The sequence below is a fragment of the Diadema antillarum genome, unplaced genomic scaffold, assembly GCF_040938485.1.
Source record: "Diadema antillarum isolate AM-2024a unplaced genomic scaffold, OU_Dant_1.0 seq00001045_RagTag, whole genome shotgun sequence".
Taxonomy (NCBI): Eukaryota; Metazoa; Echinodermata; class Echinoidea; order Diadematoida; family Diadematidae; genus Diadema; species Diadema antillarum.
In genome coordinates this window covers 315,008-327,759 of record NW_027271876.1, presented here as the reverse complement: position 1 = coordinate 327,759, position 12,752 = coordinate 315,008, and the positions used below count along the sequence as shown (strand labels likewise).

The window sequence follows — 12,752 nt, the reverse complement described above, 5'->3', positions numbered from 1 at the left end:
TGAATCTGCCACTCCTTGCGCAATGCAGTCCCTTGATAACAGGATTAAACAGCAACAAAACGGGACCTATATTCGACAATGAACAAGAAAAACAGAAAAATGTATTAAAAAAAAAAATCAAATATGTTACTGCAACATCATAATTCATCTTGTCGGATGAATGTGTTGTACAATGCATTGAAGTGAGAGCAGCATGGAATGGATAGGGAGAAAAGATTCAGAGAGAGAAAATGAAAAGTGTGATGTCGTGATGATGATGATGATGATGATAATTCAAACAGTGATTATCAATGGAACTACAATTGCCAGTTTACACTGATCACTCTTATTCCCAACTAATTAATTAATTACTGACAATTGCTGAAGACTGGATGGCATACTATAAAGGTTGACACATATTTTTGCACAATTATTATTATCATTATCATTATTATTATTATTATTATTATTATTATTATTATTATTATCATTATTATTATTTGCACTGAGCAGCTCAAAAATAAATTCAGAGGTTCTTGAATTCATGTCAACCCATTCAAAAAGTGCAGAGAAAATTGTAAAGATATTTTCGCAGGATATAGAATTCACGCTAGCCAGAAGCAGTGCAAAATATGTGAAAATTAATGTACGGTACCACAAACATTTTTGCATATACACTGTACTACAATACAGCAGATCAAATTATACAACACCTAATTAGAATGTAGCTATCCTATTGGACGATTGCCCATCACGTGACATTTAGTTATACTTAAGTTCCATCGCACTATGTGGTGGCTGTCAGCCATGCAGTTAGAAGTAAAAAAGTAAGAGTATAAAAATGGATAGCGCATGGCTGATGTCACCCATTTCCATGGCATTGACTCCCGTGTTAAACTCGATCATGATAACATGATTGACCTCCAAATTTTTGTTCCATTGCATGGCTCTGATGTCACAATATTAAAACAAACATTTGCCACACATACTCAACAATTACAAGCGCACTTACAAGCGCATACTTTTTTCAATAATTTTTGTATAAAACAACTTCAACCATTCAGCTTTGCGCATATGCATATACGTACAAGGAGGTGTGTGGCTACTCTTTCATCTTTCACAGAAAAATGGCGTGGTTGCCATTTCTGTGTAATAAAGTCAAGAATCTGCGTGGACTAGACTAGATCTAAATATATCCACTTGATGTTTATGTTTGAGGTGTTGTCAACAACAACAAATACCCGGTAGTGAAAGATCTTCACTCTTGCAATGGAACAAGATTTCGCACTCAGTGAAAGATAAGGTGCACTATTCAACTCGGTTTCGTTTCGCCTCTACATTGAATTGAGTGCCCCTCTCTTTCACCTCGTGCATTCACTATTTTAGACCTCTATCGGCCTAGGCCTACTAAGTATTACTATCATAATACATGCACTCACGGGAGTCACTCACAACAAGGCTGAGAATGAACACAATGGCAATGCACAAGCCTTCCTGACAAGATGACCTTCTGTCCATGTCCTGAGTCATAACAATAACAATGTTAGATATTGTTATTGTTATGACTCAGGCAGAAGGTCAACATGCAGAAGCAAGCAGGAATCGCGAATCCTCCTCTCACTGAGTCTCACTCTCTCTCTCACTCTCAGATCTTCTCTATCCCGGTATGCAATCGGGTATTGCAACTTGCTTTGAGATTTGCCTTAGCCGTGGAGTTTGACGAAAAAAGCTGAGTGGTGTGTCATAATTAAAACTAAAACTAAGTCACCTCTTTCTTCCCCGGGCCATGGCACAGGCTACCTCTGCAGCTCAACAGCACATTCTAACTTTATGTACTGCCAAAACTACCCGTCAGAATGAAGAGTCGAAGGGAATGTTCCAATCAATGAAGTCTTGTCCTTTCCCTCCCTCTCCGAATCGGGTTACCTTACTGATAGTGATAAGAGATCAGCGGCGGTGCTGGTTGGGGTCACAGAACTCTAATTCATTGAATTCTGTGTGGTTGGGGTACCTGGCGTGCACGGATTGAAGGTCATGTGACTGGTTGGGACGTGGTCACATGACCCCCCAACTCTTGTTTTTGTTTGTTCGCTTTGCGGCTCGATACTACAGGCGGCATGGACTCGCTCGCATCGCGCGCTGGCTAGCCAAGCTAGCTGCGTGGGCAACACTGTTTACTGCATAGACTCATGTGTATGTGCACAGATCTATGTACGCGCTATACGGGTATACGTTACATAGTCCTAGCTAGCTGAGCTGGCTGCATGCTGTGGCACTCTCCATTGATTCCACAATCAACATAAGATACAATCAGGTATCCTTCACTTACAAGAATGGCTGAGTCGAGTAGTTTGTCACAAGTCCTGTCCTACCAGTCCTTGGTGCACGCTGTGTCTGGTGCTGCCGTAAGTATACTGACTGTCAATACTGAAACTTTCCTGGTTCCCACGACTAAACTCCTGTAGCTCCTACCACACACGGTAGGTAAATTTAGCTGTTAGTAGGAGAAAGATGAACCAGAATTCAACAAGGTTGGGGGGGGGGGGGGGGTGAAGGGGAAGGTTGGAAAATGAAGGAGATAAAACTCCTAGTGCTAGAGACAAGTGATGAAGATGAAAAATTCAAAGCTAAGTTTATGAAATGAAGACTAGTAAGAGAGCGAGAGAGAAAGAGAAAGAAAACAAAGTCGAGATAATGAAAATGGAGAATGCAGGGATGCCAAGTAACAAGTTCAAAAAAAAACTTTATGAGTGAGATTTTCATATCTCGGCATGCGAAAGAATGTGCGCGCGAGCGAGGGTGTGGGAGGGGTTTTTCCTCCCTGTGGCCTCCCACGGTAAGGAGCTTTTTCAATTTGTAGCTCTGTGCATACTTAAGTGACTAGAGTAACTGCGGCAGTAAGCGGCCGTGTAGCCGTTCGCGGCAGGTACAACATACACGGTGATATACCGCTAAACGCAGCATTGCACTGTTACATGCACATTACACATATACTAACACACTGTCACTAGCATTAGTAGCAATCAACAAAAACCAACCGATAAAATGGGCATGATCTCTGACGAAAGTGAAATTTTCTCACCTAAAAATAACAACATATCGCATCCAAAATAAAATTTTCGCTACTGCTTAACATAACAATTTAAGAAATAATGGTCCAAGAAACTTGATTTTTTTTGTCGTTTTCCCGATGCCCATGGATTTTGAAAACATATCCTCACATAAGATAGAACTTTCGCAAGCCGATGTGGGCCGTCATTTTTGTTCGGAAAGTGGATGTTACCATCGAAAAAATTCAGAAAAACACGAGAAAGACATCAATAACACCGCCAGAATTGCGATCTTGTTTGCGGCCAATGCATGATGTGCGCGTGCGCCCGCTATTTTCATGTGCTTTCGCAATGGGAATTGGCGCTCACGCAATGTTCGCGAGACATGTGAAGGCGTTCAGCTAGAGATCGCGGAGCACGCGCATATTGCATAGGGATTGTACATCGTGCCGCAAGCAGAAATACTATGTCGCATATCGCCCCTATCGGCGAAAATTGTGCCGGGTGTTGCCGTGGTAAATCATGAAAACTGCGTTGGTCAATGGTAAATTTCTTTTATGAAAACAATTGCGTTAATGAATAATCTTGTCTATGATATATGAAATGGTTGAAAATAATTTGCCTGATTTGTTTACAAGTTGGAAAAACCCTTAACAATGCTTAAACTGCCGCAAACGGGATATTTTACTCTATTTTTTACTTATAAATTTTGAAAGACATAAGAGAAATATACCTTTACTTGCAACTATCACTTTCAATTTTTTGAGCTATGCTCATTATTATAGGCCCAAGTTGCAGACTTCACCCGATGCGTGAGAAAAATGGGTGCCGTGCGTGAGATCGTGAGATGGCCCCTAAATGCTTGAGTCTCATGCAGAATGCGTGAGACTTGGTAGCTCTGAGAATGCCAACCATGACCTGACCATGCATGAAATAAAAATCATGAAATATTATTATTAGGCAGTTCAAGGGGGTACCGATCTTACTATCTTAGGAAGGGTGCCTGTCAGAAAGGGCTGTATGTAGGAGAGAAAGAATGAAAATCAAAAGTGTAAACATGAGAACATGGCCCCTATTAGTCGTTTAATACACCTGTGCTGGGAGAGAAGAACTGACAAATTATTAGTCCAAACAACTGTGAACTGTGACATAGCGATGCGGGTCAGGAAAGGACTTTGAATATTAAAATACCATGTTGACAAGTTGTGAGAAAAGGAGGGAGGGATGAATAAGGTACCGTTAAGTATAAGAGAAGGTTGTAGGGTAAGAGAAAGAAATCCTGATATTAGGTGTCTGATGGATGATTATCCTAGAGGGACTTTGTTTCCTTTTATTTTTATTTGGAATTTCACATCAGAAAATTTGAGTGATGCCATTGCTTTTAGTCTTACCACTTTCTGTAGAATCAGATGTACTTTCTAAATGTAAATCCAGAAAAAATTGAAGCTTAAACTTTTTAGTGATTTATATGAACAGTAATGAGGTATCAAACACTAAATAATGCAGAGCAAGCTTAATGTCAACACTGTTGATAAATATACAAAGACCTTACCAGCGGGTTGATTTGCTCCTGATGACTCCAAGTTAGGTTTACAGTAACGCATTAAGTTGAATGAATCGATAGTTTCACCTGAATCTTCCTTTCACGTCAGTTTACATCAGACCTCTCCGTGAGCTACCTGTTGTTGAAATGAGTTCAGGGGCTTACATACCCATAACTGATTGATTTCATGCAGTGTGTTTCCTCTATAGGATGTGCACAGGAGCAGGGCAATTATCTTGACATTTTAATCTGTACAGGAAATAACTCATACTGTAGGGTCTACCGCTGATGGCGATGCTTGATACCAGACTGGTTTGCCAACAACAATTGCACCTCGGACATTCAAATGAAGAAGGCCTGATTTATTTCCTTTGTTCAAAGTCATGGCCACGGCAACATGATCATTAACCTCATCAGAGTCAGACTAGAGTCGTTGAAGGAAGAAAAAAAAATGCACAAGTGAATGTCCAAGGTTGTCTGGAGGTGGTAGGAAATTTTTAGAAAAAAACAATTGTGATACATGTTTATTAATGGTTCATCTGTCTAAAAGCAGAAACAAAGTTCTTGCCCAGCAATATCTTTTGCAGAAAATCTTATTGCATTCTTTCTGTCATACATTGTATGTTTACTCTCTTACTTACTGTCATTTTTACAGTGACTGGGCTGTGTATCTCTTGTTTATGTATTTCTTCTTTTTCTGCAAAACAAGAGTATTAGCATCCTCAATCTGTTCAGAGCATTTTCTAGCACAGCAATTTCTTAACTCATATTGTCTGGGTGAGTTATCAATAATAAATGTTAATAAGACATGAATTTTGACAGTGTGAACTTGATTGCATTGAAAGATAGAAGAAAACTTAATGGAGCAAACTTTTTCCCCCACTTCAGGGAAGTGCCATCGCTATGTCTGTGTTCTATCCTCTGGAGACAGCAAGATCCAGGTTACAAAGTAAGTTTGAAAGGTAGAAGTACAAAAATAATACACGTTTACAGTGGTCTTTTAAGAAAAGAAAACAAGTATTTCGTCTAAAATCATAAGTTATTTGCCAAATTATTTGTATTTGTGTCACTATGCTCATTATGCTTTCCCTCTTTCTATCATTTCACTGTCAATTCTTTCTTTTTTTTCCATGAGAGAGTCTGCCCTGTTGAGGGTATAAAAGTATGATTTATCACTCAGACTGTATTGAGTGAAAAATTGTACAAGTATTGTATGCTGATGCTGTAGTGTTGCAAGAATCATTGTTTTGTTGCCGGGGTGACAAAACCTTCTCATTTTTTTTTTATAGTGCTTTACCTTCCATGTTTTTTTCTCTCTCCTGAGCAATTGACATTATTGAGATACATGTAAGATTTTGTTGCCCCAATTTTTAATAGCGATTTACATTTCTACATCCTCTTGAGTTGATGCATGATGTTGAGTTTGCTTTTCCTGCTTCATATGAAATGAAGCGTGTCAAGTTTTTGAATAGAAGAATTCATGCCAGCTTCCAAAGTGATATCTGAAGTGTGTAATGCAAATCTATTCTTCTGTAGATGTCTGATGGTTCTGATGCTATGTGACTATCATCGAAACTGACAGCAATTTAGTAGTAATAGTATTATGTAACAAGAATGCACTAAAACTAAAAGAAGAAGATAGTAACGACTTATTGAAATTAATGTGTCAGTATTTTTCATTCTGTACCTCCCTTTTGATGCAGTTGATGAAAATCGGCAAGCAAAGCACACACCGTATGTTTTAGCCGAGATTGCACAAGAGGAAGGATTGTAAGTACCTGGTAGCTTTTCACAAGATATGGTTCCATAGCAGCAAACACCAAAATATTTCTTAGGGATGTCACTATGTTACACTACAAATGCATGTAGGCAAGTCATAGTTCTAATAACAGGACTGGGATAAAGACTAATCCTGCAGCAGTAGTGTCCTGTAATGATATTTCAATAAATCACAACAAGAAGAAGTCATTCAAAGAATATGTAGATAAAATGTATTTTAACATTATGTAAAATGCTTCTTACAACATCTAGAATCATGTGTTCCTTTGAGTCACATTAGAAAAATCTCTTTATAGAATCTCACTGATACTTGCATTCTGCTACGAAATTAGAAGATTTTTAATCAGGTTTAAAGGTCATTATCAGATGACCACTGAAGCTGTCTTGGAGTGTTAATGTGATGTTATGTAAGACAATGTTAGAATAACCTTTTGACCTTGACAGGTGTATTTAATACTGATGTAATTTCATACAAACGTTCTAATGCATCATTCATTTCTCACTGTGCTGAATCTGAATGAAGAACAATTTTACATTCATTTTTCTTGAGCAACAACTTTGAAGTCCAATGAATGCTATTATATCACAACAAAGGTACAGGAAACTGTAACAAGCAAACATACAAAAGAGCCAGGCAATTGATGATTTACAGTTGTAGTATGCATCAGGTATCCATGAATTCTATTGACTCATTTATTTGTAGGGCCTATATATCATTGTAACCCCCATGCATACTTGATGATAACAATTCATTCAACATCGTTGATAATAGTTATTATTTTATTTCCACATAGTTAGTCTCTGTCCGAGAACTAATTTCACAGAATGTCGGCATTGAATGTATAGGCCCTACTAAGAGGAGCTCCCTCTCTTGTCCTTCTTCAGCCAGTCATTATACCGAGGATGGTATCCGGTCATCTCCAGTCTATGGTGTTCAAACTTTGTCTACTTCTACACATTCAACGGACTGAAGGTGTCCGCAGGAGACTTCCTCAGGTCTAAGAAAGCTGTCAGAGATCTTCTCATAGGCATCGCATCAGGTGACCACTCACATCAAGTCACATCACTCATGTCAGCTTTATTAATGGGAAACTTCAGGAAGATTCCAATAATCCTATCTATGTTTGCTTACACTGTAGTCTACTATCATGTATTGTACACTTATCACAGAGTGTAAAGAGCTGCATATTTCTGGTATTTATGCATACGGTATACAGAGCTTCTGTAATTGCAAATGAGTGTGTCAAACATCAACTTGTCTTTACATAAGAGATTGAGGTAAATACATGATCAGGGGCCCGTTTGAAATTTGTCATCTGTGACAAGTTGTCATAGATGTGACAAGCTACTGAAATCCTTGCATCTGATTGGCTGAGAGCAAATTTGTCATAGAAATGTGGCAGTTGTCACTGATAACAAGTTTTATGAAACGGGCCCCAGAGAAGTACATCCAAAGCCATAATGACATGAAATTGTTTATGACCTGAAATTTATTCTGTTCAAATGGGGCGAAAAATTATGATACTCTCTGACCTAATTAAGTGGCTGGTGAAGAGTTTCATGCTTCCAATAATACAGATTTTTTTCAAAGTAGTCCCCTTCCTCCATATTAACCATTAAAACAACAACAACTTGCAAAAAAGAAAAAGAAAAGAAAACCCAAGATGATTCTGTTCCCTAGGGGAACCCTGCATAGGAATATGGTTCTTTAAATACAATATTTCTACTAGATTTCTCTAGATTAATGAGTATTGACTTAATGCTAATGAAATGCGATCCTGAAACTAGATTGTGCATCATGGCTTGTTTGTAGGTGTTGCCAATGTGCTGATTACCACCCCAATGTGGGTTGTTAACACACGGCTCAAGATGCAGGGAGTTCAGTTCAAGACTGACTACTACCGAGAGTCCAAACATCCAAAGTACAAAGGCATTGTGGGTAAGTACATGTAACAAGTATTCCCACCACCCACGGATGGTGGGAATATTATTGATCTGTTGACAATTGAAGATTACAAACCATGTCAGGGAAGATTCGTGCACATTTATGAGAATTGCAGTCACGATACAAAATAATTTTTGGAACAATTGTCTCATTTGTGAGTGAAAATACCTTCAAAGTTCACGGGATCATGTTTGTTTTGAAGGATGCTATATGAGGTTTTATCAATGTTGTGTGCCAGAAACATGCATAGAAACCTAAGTTACAACTCTGGACACTTTTGTTTGGCTTGACACCATATTGCACTGAACCAGTCAGTGTTAGCGGCAGAATGATGGATTTCACTTTGTTAAATCCAGCTGAAATCCAGCTTGGTCAAAATATAATTAACATGTTGAGGACGAGTCGCGAATATACTTGGGCAAGTGTCTAAGGGAAATGGGTGTTGTAGCAAAATCAGCCTGTCCTCAGTGGGTTAAAAAGGATGTAAACTGTTTTCCCCTAGATGCTTTCCAGAAGATCATAGACCAGGAGGGTTTAGCATCACTGTGGAGTGGGACTGCATCCTCTCTCATACTGGTCATTAACCCTGCCATCCACTTTGCTGTCTATGAGGCTCTGAAGAGATACTACAGTAAAGTCTTCAACAGGAAGGTAAGAGGTCAATGTACTTTCTGTAAGAGGTCAATGCACTCTGTGTTAGAGGTCAATGTACTTTGAGTGAGAATTTATGCCTGGCAATGCTTTGACATTCAAACAGATATTCTCAAGTTCCTAGCAGTAGCTGCAACAACGAAACTGAAGAATTTGATAAGTCATTTAGCTCATCTTAGTGAGCTAGCTCCTACATGTACATGATGTGGGATAATATTTCTAATTTTTTTTTCTTTTTGTCCACCTCTTGGATCTCCGCACTGTCAAAATGTTACCATTTCATGATTTCATAACTGATTTATTTTTTTACTTTGGTGAAATGTATTTAAGATTTCTCATGCATTTTATTGATAGGAAATAAAGTAGAATATGTGAGTTTACAGATTCTCCACATAATCAAGTTTTTACTGTGCTCTTACAATTTGTATACAAGTTATTTTGAGTTGTAGCAAATGTATGCTTCGTCTCTTTCATATCTGTGCACATACTTCCAGCTTCATTTGTTTTAGAGCTATAGCCTAGGGGATTCCTGTAGGAATTTAGGGCAATTGAAGTATGTTTCACTCTACATTATTCAAGCATTCCAAGTTGATGTGGAATATTTTTCCCTTTCTGTACAGCAACCTTCATCCCTCCAGTTCTTTTTGATAGGAGCTCTGGCTAAGACTGTAGCTACCATAGGAACATATCCCCTGCAGGTTGTTCAGTCCAAGCTCAGGGTAAGATTTCAGCCTTCATACAAAGAAAACTAATTGTACCTGCTTCACTGCCTTTAATTAGAGATGATAGTGAACCATAAACTGCTAAGGGGTAAAGCATACAAATGTATTTTTGTGCAATCATTATAGAGTAATGTGTCTTATGTTTTGTAAGCTTCAGTAGCCTTCGGTGAAGCAAATTCATGAAAGGTGCACATTTCCTTTTTTCTGTTAGAAAAAGTGTTGCGTTTTGGATGCGCACAATATTGGTTAAGCTAACAGAGAGAAAAGATAGTCATCAAGAAATGTAAACAGATATCTGAAGTCCATGCGACATATTATCATAAGATTTGTCAATCTTTAATAGAGTGAATGAAAAATTTGCATTTTCTTTATGTCATTATATGCCACAGTTTCCACATGAGTGACTTTTTCCCCATCTAGTTGGAGAAGAAATTTTGACAATATTCTCTTTCTAATTCTGCTCCATAGTATGGCAAAGAAAAACACCTTTCCAAAGGAAACATTCTACAGAACATTGCTGCTGTTTTACAACATGTCGTGAAGTAAGTACTGTCTAATATGGTGAACCCAAACAATTGTTGGGTTTACGTATGTCAGAATTTACGTAGATGGTAAAGTAATGACAGTATCAGAAATACAAGAAAAACAGAGAGGAAGAAGTGCTTTGAGAGTTATGGCTATTTCAGTGCCAGTAAGTCATTACAGAATATTACATTGCCTTCCTGACTGTGATGTCAGTTGTGGGGATAGTATTTGCTGTGGAGGATCCTCCTTTGATATAATGTTAATAATGTAATTCATAATGTAATATGTAAAATTTAGCAGTATTCATTTTTAAAAACTAAACTGAATTAAACATCACAAAATACTTACCCGGTAAGTGCGCTTTCAAGCAACCTTTCAAGTGTGATCAATGAAGTGTGATCAATTTGACTCTTCGTGCAGATCAGAATCTGCAGATATTGATATGAAGTGAGGTCTTTGCATTTTTGAAGTGTCAAGTTCAAGATAGCAAGACTTGTACTCACAATTTAACTTATGGCATATATTTTTTTTTTGAAAGAGTGTGAATTTAACTGATAATATACTGCCAGTAGTGCAGGTATTGGGTAGGTCTGTGCAGGAGACATTAATTCAACCATGCTTGAAAAATGAACAAAACTATCCAACCATTGAGACTGCCTTATTCTAGTGACCAGAGATTAAAATTTAGATGAGTTTCACATTTTTGACCATGCATCACAAAGCAAACAAAAAGTCTAACATAATTCAATGCGAGGTGCCAAAAAGGTGAAATTGGTCAACCCAGTCAATCTAAGAGTTTTGTATATTTTCTAAAAGAGCCATTCTTCTTCTACATAATTCTAAATTTTATAAAACAAATGTGAAACTGATTTGTTTTTGTTTTTTGCATTATTCTAGAACACTTATTTGTAGAACAGTGTAATTTGGTATGATTTAGAAGTCCATTTTCATTTCTTAAAAACTGTTTACACACTCATCACTTTCAACTCTGATGACTATTAAAAGGATGCTGCTACTGCTTTGAAAGTTACACTTATTGTAGCATTAGTCATGAATAGACTGTGTTATAATGGAATGTGCAGAATTTCAGCTTAATCTGATAATCCTCCATTGTGGTTGCCATAGAGTTTTTATGCCTTTGCCACAAAGTATTGCTGGAGGCATTATTCATTCTGGGGGGGGGGGGGGGGGGGTTTGTCCATTCATTGCAAAGCGCACAGCTTGATGAAAATAAGCACTTTAACAGACTTCAAACCACAGAGCCTCTTTTCTCAGTAAACAATTTTCCAGACTGTGTACTTTTTTTGTTATTTAGATAGGTTAGGAAGGCCCATTTGTGTTGAGTTATACAACATTTTGAAGCTTAGAATCAGCTTTTTCAGAATCTGCCCAAACTGATAATCTATGTCTGGCAACATTTTGTTAGTTTTGTGATGTAAGGTCACATTTTGTATCACTGTGACTTGATTGGCAGGACTCAAGGCAAGCTTGGACTGTACAAAGGTCTCGAGGCCAAGCTACTACAGACTGTGTTGACGGCTGCTCTCATGTTTCTGTGCTATGAGAAGATTTCAAGGTTTATCTTTTTTGTTATGAGAGCCAGCAGCGCAGCGAGATGATCCAACCCGTGATGAAATGGACTCTTCCGCATTCCCTCTCGTGGAGCTGCCTGGCAGATGTCTTGTGGGGTTTTCATAATATTCATGTGTGTGAGTCTTCAATACCATGTCTCAATGCTGTGGAGATGAATAGAATGACCTTTAGAATTGCATTTACATACAAAACATATTTTTAGGCACAAATGTTGTAGATTTTATATTACATGTACTTATACATTTTTTATTGTGTATTTGATATATTCCACTGAATATACATTTTAAACATATCTTTGTATTTATATTATATCTAATCCGGTGCCTAAGTAGTTGCACTTCAGAATTTAGATTCTTAAAGTCTTTCACATGCATCATTCTTTTTGCCTCTGTTGTAAGGTTTATAGCAGAAGTGTTTTTATTTTGACTTGTTCCAAATGACAGAATTTGAATTGGAGTTTAATTGATGGTCAGATATTTGTATCATGTAGATCATGGAATCATTTACTTATTCCTGCTCTTTTCTGCTTTTGAGTTTCTGTAATCTTAATGAGACATTTAAAGGAAACAAAAAAACTGTGATGATTCTGTGTTTATGTAATATGTGTATGTGTGTGTGTATTGTGGGATGACTTCTGTATGAACTAAGGTTGTATTTGGAATTGAATATTCCATTGTACATATGAAGAGTTTGATCTCAAAACTCAATTTTTGTTGAATGTTGATTTTAGATATTTGTAATCGATGCTGTTAAAAAAAACAAAGAAAATAACAAGAAGATATGAAATATTTTTGATCATAACTTCAAGCATATTCCTTGCATTATAACAAGTGAGAGTTCACTGGAGCAGTCTAACAGGAACTCTATCTGATGATGAACTTACTTTAAAATTATCTAAAAATGATGCTTAATCTGTTTTACAATCAAACTCTTCATATTTTGCTGTAATGAGCTCGACTAGAACG

General features: G+C 37.5%; 1 protein-coding gene across 1 annotated transcript; it reads left to right on the top strand.

Moving 5' to 3' along the window:
• The first annotated feature begins 2,268 nt into the window (after positions 1-2,268).
• On the top strand, positions 2,269-11,981 carry LOC139743074 (peroxisomal membrane protein PMP34-like). Its single transcript, XM_071653582.1, has 9 exons — positions 2,269-2,384; positions 5,461-5,521; positions 6,276-6,342; positions 7,237-7,391; positions 8,165-8,290; positions 8,799-8,947; positions 9,568-9,666; positions 10,138-10,211; positions 11,669-11,981. The coding sequence occupies exons 1-9, from the start codon at positions 2,313-2,315 to the stop codon at positions 11,811-11,813; spliced, it is 948 nt and encodes a 315-aa protein (XP_071509683.1). The 5' UTR covers positions 2,269-2,312; the 3' UTR covers positions 11,814-11,981.
• Positions 11,982-12,752: the final 771 nt, after the last annotated feature.